At 38.7% G+C, this 12,121-nt stretch overlaps 1 protein-coding gene across 1 annotated transcript; it reads left to right on the top strand.

Annotated features, from left to right (window-relative positions):
• Nucleotides 1-3,997: 3,997 nt before the first annotated feature.
• Nucleotides 3,998-9,135, top strand: LOC149173423 (uncharacterized). Its single transcript, XM_089427931.1, has 2 exons — nucleotides 3,998-4,577; nucleotides 9,012-9,135. Exons 1-2 carry the CDS (start codon nucleotides 4,037-4,039, stop codon nucleotides 9,080-9,082), a joined length of 612 nt encoding a protein of 203 aa, XP_089284057.1. The 5' UTR covers nucleotides 3,998-4,036; the 3' UTR covers nucleotides 9,083-9,135.
• Nucleotides 9,136-12,121: the final 2,986 nt, after the last annotated feature.

Below are 12,121 nucleotides of genomic sequence, written 5' to 3' on the forward strand. Positions count from 1 at the left end.
TTGGGTGCAAAAAGGATGTAAGAAAAGACACAAAACAAGAAGAAAAATGGGACTAAAAAATGGTGAAACTAAAGATGCCAAAAATGATGCATAACTAGATGAAAATTTAAACTAAAATCTAGGTGCAAAATGAGATGCAAATGTGGACACAAATGTGGCAGAAAAAATGATTCAAATTTGGATTCCAAAAAGGATTCAAAATTAAACACCAAAAAGGATGCAAAATTGGACATAAAAAATGGTGAAAAATTGGACACAAAAGTAGAAAAAATGGTGTGGAAATGGGCATAAAAATGGCTCAAATTTGGATGCAACATTAGATACAAAATGAAGTGCAACAAATGATTCAAAACTTGGTGAAAAAACAAATGCAAAAGTAGACGAAAAAATAACTAAAAATTGAACGTAACATTAGACACAAAATGGGATTCAAAGGTGGACGCAACACATGGTCCAACATAGGGTGAAAATTTAGATGCTCAAAAGGATGCAAAATTGGATGCAAGAAATGTTGTTATAAATGATGCGAAATTGGATGCAACAAATGATGCAAAATTAGGTGCAAAATAGGATGCAATGAAATAAAAAAGTGGTTGAAAAAAGTGGTGCAAAAAATGGATTAAAAATTTGGCACTAAATCAGATTCAACATATGGTGCAAAATTAAATGAAAAAAATGGTGCAAAAAAAGGTAGAAAAATTGGTGCAAAAATAGATATAAAAATTAAGTACAAAATTAGAAACAAAAAATGGCATAAGACTAGATGCAAAAACTGGCACAAACTCGATGCAAAAAAAGGCACTAAATCAGATGCAAACGATGGTGTAAAACTCGATGCAAATTATGAAACAAAAATAGAAGCAAAGAATGGCACAAAATAGGAAGCAAAAAATGATGCAAAAATATATGCAAAAAATGGCACAAAACTAGAAGCAAAACCTGTTATAAAACCAAATGAAAATCTTGGTGCAAAATATGATGCAAAATTTGGCGTAGAAAAAAGATGCAAAATTTGGCACAAAAATTGACGCTTTAAAAATTATGCAATAGAGCCAGATTTAGCGCCAGGCTGTTCATCCCAATGGAGAGAAAAATACACTAAAATCTAGTGCTAAATCTAGTGTAAATTGCCTGTTTTGTTGTAGTGTTCAATAATGTCCTCAATACTCAAAAGGTCGGGTGGAAGTTGTTCTCTGTCATGATTCAAATATATAACAATGTAAATTATCAAACGGGAATTGTGAACTCAAAACGAGAAGTCTAGCCAAAAAACCCCAAAAAACATGAAAAGTGGCTCGAAAATGAAAAGTGTTGATACTAGAATAAGTTTCTTTTTTCGAAGGTAAATTTTCAACATTTTTTAAAAATGACAGTAAAAGCCAATAAAAGTATTTTTTTTGTGCAAAAAACACCCTGAAAATGAAAAAGTGTTAATGCTGGAATAATGCTTTTCTTTTCGGGGTAAATTTTCAACATTTTTTAAAAATGGTAGCAAAATCCAATAAAGGACAAAAAAATTTGTGCAAAAAACACCCTTGAGAACGAAAAGTGTTGATGCTAGAATAATGTTTTTTTTAGGTGAATTTTCAACATTTTTTAGCAATAACATTAAGGGTAAATTATCATAACTCTGAAAAACCTTAAACTTCCAACAATTTTTAGGCATGACATGAAGATAAAATATCACGTCTTTGAAAAACCTTAAAATTCCAACAACTTTTACCCATGGTGTTAAAAATAAAATATTTATAATTGTTTTCAACCATAGCATTAAAGATAAAATATCATGACTCGAAAAAACCTTAAAATTTTGACAAATTTACAACCATGGAGTTACAACCAAAGATCATGACTATAGAAAACTTTTAGTTTTTAAGATATTTCAACCATGGCATGATGGAAAAATTATATGATTAACAAACCTTCAAAAATGAACACTTGAATGAAAAATATCTTTTTAAAATCCTAAAAGTATAGCTATTTTAAAATTTTAGTCTAAGACAACTTAAATACATTGGAAGTCAAATACTTGTATTATAGTAAGAGCATAATATGAAGAAACACATTCATATTACTTTTGCATTTGTTGTGGATGTGAAGGCTGCCATGTTCCTGGATTTTGTAATCTGTATAACAAATTGTTAGTTAGAACAAAATGATAACATTGTAAATTGAAGAGAGGACATATTTGAGAGAAAACATGTTAAGGCATATGTTCATGTACCTTCCATTTGTTAGTTGACATGTAATAGCTCACTATCTTCATTGAGTGTGAACTTGCTCTGAATTTTGAAGTCACGTAAGATGTAAACAGTGGTAGCTTTCTGTTGCAAATATGTTTCATATGACATTGATTTTAAATCAGGAAGCAAGTCATGTAATAAGGGCTCCCTGATAATGCACTGGACAAAGTTATTTGTAATGGATTCTATTACATCATTTATACAATGCTTGTAGAGGAAAGGGAAATTATCATTGCATTGTGAACAGAAAATTGTTGCATTGGCTATTGCTATGGATGAATTCACTGGGGAGTTACAAATTGCACAAACAGGTTCGAAAGGAGTTGAATATGGATTTGTTGCGATCAGCATACCTTCGACCTGTTTATAAAACATTCAAGCGTTAATTTACATTATTACATGGCAAATGCAAAGGCAGCAAAAACATTATTATTGCTATACTTACAGCATAAGTAGATGTAGTTACTCAGCGTGGTGGGAAGCCGATGGCGACAGCTAGGAAGGAAAAACCCATTTTCAAACGGCGGTTTGTTGATTTTGCTTTACCTGGTCACGGGGGCGGTTTCAATACTTTTAACCTTTCAGTAATTTTCGTGGAAGTTTTCACTGTTCTGGCCAGCTGCAACCCTAAGAGCATAAGTTGTAAGCGGTTTACCAAGCGACTGTCTCGGGCTGTGGTTGGAAGGCTATTTTCCCGGTCAAAACCAAAACAATGGTAAACTCGAGCGAAGCGTTGGAGCTGGAACCCTCTCCGGAAGACCTGATAACCGTTTGGGGAAGGGAGTTTGCTGCACAGGCTCTGGGAGAGTCGTTTGGCAAGAAGAAAGAAGGGTCAGGAGTTGCTGCGAGCGTGGGGGATACAACTAGAGCCACAAGTTATGTCAAAGTTCTGTCGGAAGCAAGTTGGGACCTGTCGGGGTTGTTGGGAACTCCTGGGAAACAAGCTGTAAAAGGATCCACCTTTGAACGAAGCCATCATGGGAAGGCGAGGGCACTCATCCGCAGTCTGGTAAGTTACCATCCCCTTCAAAATTTTTCCCCCCATCTGGGGGTTTAGAAGATATTATAAACTCGGTTCAAAATGTCGGTGTCTGGAGACCTATTGGGGGTATAAAATCCTCTGGAATCGAATCTGGGAAGATTTCACAGCAGTGTGCAGTCAATAGGGACCTGTTCCCTAAAAATTTGGATCAGGGTTTTTTGGGGCCGAAAGTAGGGGAAGCGGCCAGAGAAGTCAGGCATATTTTGGGTGAAAGCCCCGGTTTGCCTCATGTTCGTGCCGGGGAAAGGAATAGTGGCAGTCCGATTGAAGGGCTTGTCGAGACCCAGACAAGTAATAGGATCGAGCATGCAGAAGGAGCGGATAATGGAGACCGAAGAAGGTATGAAGAACAATCTCAGGAGCCTGGAGACAAGTCCGAGACATCTGATGTTAGAAGATTAGGGGGGAAACGCAAGAAATCAAAACCTTTAAAGACAAGGGAGTTTGAAGAGGTGGTTCTGGGGATGGATATGCAGGTTGAGGATGTTTTAGATGTGGATGGGGTCACGCTGGTGGGCAAAATTAGAGGTCAGCCTGTTTCAGGTGTAGCCTTTAGGCGTTGGGTGGAGAATCAATGGGCGGGTTCGATGGCGGCCACCTTCAAATCAAATGCGCTGGTCAAGGGTTGGTTTATGTCAAATTCGACTGTAAGGAGGCTATGGAGTGGGTCGAAGGCCAGAATTGGGCATATGGGAATAGGCCGGTTTTTTTCAAGAGATGGACGCCTCTGTTTGATGCTGAAACAGAAAGGATGGACGAATTTCCGGTTTGGGTAAGAATACCAAATCTTCCCCCATACCTCTGGGCGGACTCAGTCTTCAGGTCGATTGGGAATGTGTTGGGGACTTATCTGGATGCAGATAGATCCTACCTACAAACCTTTGAGAAAAGGGTGGCACGGATTCTGGTTAAACTCAATCCAAAGGAGGGCCTAGCAAAATCTATTCCTCTTCGTTATAAGGATTACAGAATTGAGCAGAAACTCGATTACGAACATCTCCCGTTTCGCTGTCACTGTTGCCACGAATATGGTCATTTGGCGCGTGATTGCCCGCTGGGAAGACGAAGGAGGAGGTTTCAAAAGGAGACAGAGGGCTGGGAAGAGCCTATAGGGCAGGATGAGACTCAGGTAGAGGAGCCTGTGCGCGCGGGGACTCACGGGGAGGACCATTCTCATCAGACAGAGGCAGTTTTTTCCAAGGAGGAAGGAGAGCCGATGGATCTTGCAAACAATCAGCCGATGGAGGACACCACCATGGAGCCGAATGTCGAAACAAACTGCAATCAATCGGGTATGCCGTCCACAGCTTTAAAGCATTCCTCTATTATATCTGATTCTTGTATTGGGGGGCTTTCTGTTTTGAACACATGTAACGATGTGATGAAAAAAATTGATAACCTTTCTATTGAGTCAGTCTCCATAAATCTGGGTGGTGAGGCCTTTCCCCCTTTGAAGACTGGTGGTGAACCTAGCTCTGTATCACGGCCCTATAACCTGAGATCCTCTAGCAAAAAACCGATTGTCCCGAATGAGGTCATGGAACCGGTAGGAGGATTAGGGTTAGAAACTCCAAAATGCCACACAAAAAAGAGCAGAGGTAGAAAATCGAGATTACACATTACTCAGGAAAAAGCAATTTTTGATGTTGCTGATGGGAAACAGATGACAATCCCTGGGGCGCTTAGAGCAGCAAAACCCCCTGAGACGGTTATCAAATGATCTGCCTCTCTTGGAACTGTAGGGGTTTAGCTAGTAAACCTAAAAAACTAGCTCTAAAAGACCTTATTTCTCGCTGCAACCCTGATATTGTTTTCCTCCAGGAGACTTTAGGAAAGAGTATGGAAGTTGAAGCAGCTCTCTGCTCCCTTCTCCCGGGATGGGTTTTCATGGCTGCAGATGCCTCTGGTCACTCGGGAGGTATTGCTATGGGTTTCAAAAAAGGAAAGTTGAAAGTGCTATCCTCATGGGGACTCCAAAATGTCCTGGGAATGGAGGTTGTATCATCAGAGTTTGATTTCCCTCTGACAATTGTAAATGTCTATGGACCATGTCAAGGAAGGGCAACGTTCTGGAATGAGTTTCTCTCCAAAAGTTTGGTACAGGACAAGAATCTCATCATTGGAGGAGACCTTAATTTTTCCATGGGAACTTCGGAAGCCTGGGGACCTCTTGCAAGGGAGGATCCTTTGACGGATTTCTTTACAAATGCTCTTTTGTCTCATCAGCTGATTGATGTAAACATCATAAAAGCTAAACCTACTTGGAGAAACAGGAGGACTGGGGAGCATAGAATTGCTAAAAGGTTGGATAGGTTCCTCATCAGCGAGAGATTGGCATCTCTGGTTCCGTTATTCAGGCAGTGGGTAGGGGAAGGTGGAATTTCAGATCACTTCCCCATCCTCCTTGAGTTCTCAAAGCCCCCTCATAAGCCGGCCTCGCCTTTCAAATTCAATGCTCTCTGGCTCCAGGAGGAATCTTACATAAAGCTTTTCCATGAAACTTGGAGGCACCCGAGACCTGACCTTGAGGGGAGCAAAGCTGGGAGGTTCATGGAAAATTTAAAAAGGTTGAAGAAAGCAACCATTGTCTGGGCCTCTGAAAGGAGGAGGAAACAATCTGAAGATTTAGTAAGCATTGATGAAGCCCTGAGGGTTCTGGAAGAACCAGAGGCTGACGCCTATGCATCTTTGGAATCTAAAGAGAAAATTTTGGAGTTGGAAAAGAAGAGGGCGAAGATTTTATTGGATAAAGAAGAAGAGTGGAGGTTGAAAAGCAGAGCTATCTGGCTAAAAGCAGGGGATGAAAATACAAAATTTTTCCACAACTATGCAAAAGGGAGGAGGAATGCAAACACTATTTGGAAGCTGAGGGACTCGGAAGGTAGGGAGGCATCTTCGTTCGAAGATCTGTCTGCTATGGGGAAAGATCACTTTCAGTCCCTCTTTGCTGATCCGGGGGATATTAATCTACCAGAAATCATCAGAACTGCTCAGGCCTTTCCTCGTTTTGTGGAGGAGGAGGAGGCAGAAGACCTCTTTAGAGAGGTGACAAAAGAGGAGGTTGAGAGTGTTATAAAGTCCATGGCAAAAGACAAAAGTCCTGGACCTGATGGCTGGTCCATAGAACTTTTCACTCATTTCTTTGAATCCATTGGGGCAGAACTTTCTGAGGTGGTGGAGGAGTCTAGAATTAAAGGAGAAATATATGGGCCGTTCAATGCAACTTTCATTGCCCTCATTCCGAAAAAAGAGGATCCTGGCTCCTTTGAAGATTTCAGGCCTATCTCTCTATGCAATACCATCTACAAGATTATAGCAAAGATTATTGCGGTACGCCTGAAACCTATCCTATCCTGCTATATCTCAAAGGAACAATTTGGCTTCCTAAACGGGAGGCAGATCCATGAGGCTATTGGAGTAGCACAAGAAACAATACACAGTCTCAGGCAGGCAAATAAGAAGGGGGCAGTGCTTAAAATTGATCTAGCCAAAGCTTATGACAGGGTCAATTGGACATATCTCAAGATGCTTTTGATGCACCTTGGTTTTCAAGCAGGTTTCATTAGATGGATCATGGGATGCATCACAAATGTAAATTTTGCTGTTCTGATAAATGGAGCTGCTTCCCATTTCTTCAAGAGCCAAAGAGGACTTCGCCAAGGGTGCCCGCTTTCCCCTCTGCTCTTCCTCCTTGCGGCAGAAGGTCTAAGTAGGCTTATCTCAAAGGCTAAAAGTTCAGGTTTGATCAAAGGTTTGGAAGTTGCTATTAACCTTTTCATCACCCATCTGCTTTTCGTTGATGACATTCTGTTGTTTACAAATGGGAATTTATCTGAAATATTAGAGCTAAAGTCTATACTTGATCTGTTTCTAAAAGCAACAGGACTTAAAATAAATGACAGAAAGTCTCAGCTGATTTTTGAGGGTTTCAGTAGGCAAGAGGAGACAGCAATTGAGACTCAGCTGCCCTTTGGAACATGTAATATGGAGCAGCCCTTTAAATACCTTGGGTTTTGGCTCAAGCCAACCTCCTACAGGAAGCAGGACTGGAATTGGTTAGTAGCAAAGATTGAACAAAAAATTGCCCATTGGAGTTTCAAATGGCTGTCGAGGGCTGGAAGACTCACTTTGGTGAATTCAGTACTGCAGGCTATACCAGTTTTCTGGGCAGCCTTGACATGGATACCCAAAGGAATCCTCCACAAAATAAAGCAGCTTTGCAGTAGATTTCTTTGGTCGGGGTCCAAGGAAGAGTCTGTTCTCCCATGGGTGGCATGGGACAAAATCGCAAGGCCAAAAGATTGGGGAGGTTGGGGGCTAAAAAATCTTGTAGATTTTAGCCAGGCTCTAGCTGCTAAATCAGGATGGAGAATCATAACAATGGAGAATCTTTGGATGAAGGTGGTAAAAAGGAAATACATTGATCCCATCCCGATTGAAGATTGGATAAGAAGGCCTAATAAGAAAGGGAGGAATTGCTCAGTCATTTGGAAAGCCACTTCGGAGGCTTTTAAGGTAATTGAACAAGGTTTGGCATGGAGAGTTGGGAATGGAGAAAGTCTGAGGATTGGCAGAGACCCTTGGGTAGGTTGCAGTGAAGATTTTGCCCTTTCCCCGGAACTGATTACTCATCTGGAGGGCATGGGTATAAAAAGTTTAAATCAGATAGCTAGTATGGAGCAGACTTCTATTTGGGGCCAGGCCTGGAAGACTGGAGAGGATATTGGTCTAAATGTCTTTTGGCGAGATGATTGGCAGCGTTATATTCAGGAGTTGAGAAGATCAAATGTCAGAATTATGGATAGGCCAGATTCTCTGGTCTGGGCACATGCTGAATCAGGACTCTACTCCCCAAAGGCTGGCTATATCTTCTTGGTGAAGAATAAAGGATGGACTCCTCCTGTTTGGTGGTCAAAACCTTTGTTTAAGCTAAAATGCCCAAAAAAATCTAGGATTTTTTTCTGGTGTGCTTTAAACCATAAAATCCCTTCCTGGGATGTTCTGCAAGCTCGGTTTAAACAGGGACCAGGCAGATGCCCTCTGTGTTTCGCGGATGAAGAAACCATTGACCATCTTTTCTTGCTATGTCCGTTCACAAAACAGATTTGGATAGAGGCAGAAAGGCTCCTGAATGTAAAACTAAGATGGGAAGGGGTCGATTTAAATGCAACCTGGGAATACTGGTGGAATCATTTTCAGGAGAGGAACTTGAGGAATTTGCCCCCCATCATCTGCTGGGGTGTTTGGCTTGCAAGAAATCGTAGCATTTTTAGAGAAAAGTTATCTCCCGTGGCTGCAGTGGCCATTCAAAGCATCGCCATTTTTGATAGCATTCCCTTGAATGAGGAGCAAAACAATCGAAATCAGAGAACAGCACCAAATATTCGGGAAGGGATCCCGTGGGCTTTTTTCGACGGTGCTGCTCAAAATAACATTACGGGTGCTGGGATATGCATTCACATTAATAACGCTCACACTCTCAAGGCTGCGGTTGGAACTGGAACGGGATCAAATAACTTTGCCGAACTCTCTGCCTTAAAACTTCTGCTCTGTTGGCTCATCCAAAAAAACATCCACACCATTCAGATTTATGGAGACTCTTTGAATGTTATAAACTGGGTCATTGGGAAATTCAGATGTCAGAATTATATGTTGTTGCCCCTTTTAGAAGAAATACAATCTTTAAAACAGCAGTTTAATGTTTTCTCCATTGAACATATATACAGGGAATTCAATGAGGTCGCAGATGGGCTTTCTAAGGCAGGTCTACAACAAGATCTGGGCTCGTGGAGAATAACTGAGCAGATCCAGGAACAGATCCGTGTGTCGGATCTCCCTCCATATGCATAGTTTTTCTTTTTGCTAGTTGCTCTAGAGTTCTTTCTGTTGTTTTTTCATGGAAATCTAGTAGCACTAGTCTAAAAAACTCCTGTTTATTTTACTACTTTCAGATACATTGATGCTCCGTTTTTGTTGAGCTGTTGTGTTTATGATACTTGGGTATGGATCAGCTGGGTTGTTTTCCTTTTGAAAGGAGGCCCAGCTGGATCTGGGTCATCTGGACTATGTTTTCATCCTTTGGTTTCGGCTGTCTAGGCCGAGGGCTTGTGTTTTTACTTCTGGGCAGCACGAGGTAGGTGTGCTGAGGATCCTCTCTAGAGGAGGCTGGCCTTTTATTAGGCAGACATTTCAGAATGTTAACTCATCTGCATGTAACTTTTTTTACTTCTTATAAAAAAAGTTCGTTTTTTCTTTGGAAAAAAAACTTAAATACATTGCAACAAAAATAAAAAAATAAACCATCAAATTGATATGTAGTGTAGGCAAATTCGACCCATCACAATGAAAACTTAAAAATCAACCATAAAATTGACACATTGTAGTGGCAAACTTAATCCATTATAATGAAAACTTTAAAATCAATTATCAAATTGGCACATAATAGGGTCGGGTTGCTAGTCGAGGATTGACATGGACCTCATAGAGAAAAATAAGAAAAAACAAAACAATATATAAATATATAAATAAATAAAGATGAAAAATACAAAACAAAACAAAAAAAATTAAAACATTCAAAAAAGTTAAAACTAAATAAACAAACAAACAAAAAATAATAACAAGCAAATCATAAATAAATAAATAAAACCCAAAATCAAATATAAAAATATAGATTAAAAAAAACACAAAGAAAAAAATTCATACATAAAAAAATGTAAAAAAGCAAAATTAACTCATAAAAGACAAAAATTTAACTAAAAAAATTAAAATGAAATAAAATGAAAATTTGAAAAAAGTAGAAAAAAAAAAAAATATATATATATATATATATATATATATATATATATAATTTAGAATTTAAAAAAAAAAAAACACACAATTTAAGAAAAACATTTAAAAAATTAAAACAACAAAAAGAAAAATGGGTAATCTAAAAAACAAAAAAATATATTAATTTAAAAAAAATTAAATGTTTAAATAAAATTAAAATATTTAAAATTAAACTTAACAATAAAAATTGATAAATAAATAAAAGATAAAAAAATTAATTAAAATAAAATAAAATACAAAAAAATAGTAAATATAAATTAATAAAAATACAGTAAAAAAAATTAAAATCGCTTCATCTCCTAGGGTTAGGTTTTTGGATGTTTATGGTTTTCCATTGTTTCTCAACAATAAATAGGCCTTTGAGCCTCATTGTAACACAGTTTAGAGGCATGTAGCCTCCACTTCTCTTCTCAGAGATAAGCTACCATCGCCCTAGCTGGTTTATTTCCATTTGAATTTGTAAGCATATTTAAGTATTTTACATTAATGAAATGAAGTATTTTTTCAACTGCATCTTTGTATTTATGGTTATATTTGTAATTTGTTGTGTTCCTGTTTAAATCCAGATCACAAGAACACCACCAAACAACACCCAAACTGCCCTAGATTTACACGTTGTCACCTAAAACGACCTGAATTCTTCCACGTTGCTCTTAGGGCTTCTCCATGCTGTCCTTTAGTCTCCTAGCTTCACAGAAATTTCAGAGGATACTTGGAGATGTATTGCACACAAAAATACATTAAAAATTAAAAAACAACATTTATAATAAATTAAAATTAAAAAGAAAAAGAAAAAAAATACATGGGCTCAAACCTACCCACAAGGCTGAGGGGCCGTAGGCCAAGGCCTATGTATTTATTTATTTTAAATGTTTCTTCTTTAATTTTTTTTTAATTTAATGTATTTTTTTTAAGTGATTTTTTTAATTTTTTATTTTAGTGATATTTTTTTATTGTTAATTAAAAAAAATATTATTTTAAATTTTAAATTTTAATGTTTTTTTTTGGTCTTACAAAATGATTTTCATTAGATTTTCAAAATTTCATAGCTTACAAAAATGATCTCAACAACCCCCACTCTCCCATTTCGACCAAATTTTTTGAGATTGGGGGCTGTAGAATACCAGGAAAGACAATTTACATACATTATTTCCAGAGGGCCCCATGGCCTTAGCATACTAGGAGTGTTACAAAAAGAGACCTGAATTAATAGGAGCATATCAAAAAGGGGTATGAGGGGGCATTACAGGGGGAGTTGCATAGTAACCAACACAATCATGAATGTGGAAGTCAATATGTTCAACCCATGCTTCCAAGTTGTGGAGGTGGTCATTTATGCGTCATTGAGTTTGCGAGAGGTTGTCCAACTACTCTAGAATGGAATTTTAGCTATAATGAATATTCATAAGATATGCTACAATATCATTGCAGTCTTCATACCTATGATCCCTTAGACTGTCAATCTCAATTTTCATGTGTCGTAGCTACTCGGCTATAAACTCCATGGAGGCGGGAGCCACTAGGCGGCATGGTGAACTAGCTGGAGAAATTGCCTCAGCGTGCTTTGTTCCCTGGTTGGTTGAGTTAGCAAAGAAAAAATGATGACATGTCTCAGGACACCCATCCTAGGCATACTGAACCCTCTTGTGACGGGGACTACCCCGTTGTCATAGCATCTTGCAGTTCACGGTGCTTGACGACCCGCCACAAGGGGACCCCACAAATATAGCTTGAGTGAACTTGCACAGAATGCGAACTGGTCCAATCCCATGAACCCACTAACCCGACCAAGAATGAAACACCAAACTGACACCACTATCAAAGGGGCGAGATGGGCAAGTGTGTACCCCTACTGGGTAACGAAGAGAAACAATTCCCAGAAACAACCCTGAATCTTGACACAGAAAAAACACACAACCCTGAGTACTAACAGAGAGACAACTGTTACCTTTAGGCTAGAAGAGATACCCAGACCCATAACAAAAATGACAAGAAACCAGATGGATAC

This window comes from Pinus tabuliformis, chromosome 4_2 (assembly GCF_031772625.1).
Source record: "Pinus tabuliformis cultivar Carrire ecotype Pingquan chromosome 4_2, CPIR1, whole genome shotgun sequence".
Classification (NCBI taxonomy): Eukaryota; Viridiplantae; Streptophyta; class Pinopsida; order Pinales; family Pinaceae; genus Pinus; species Pinus tabuliformis.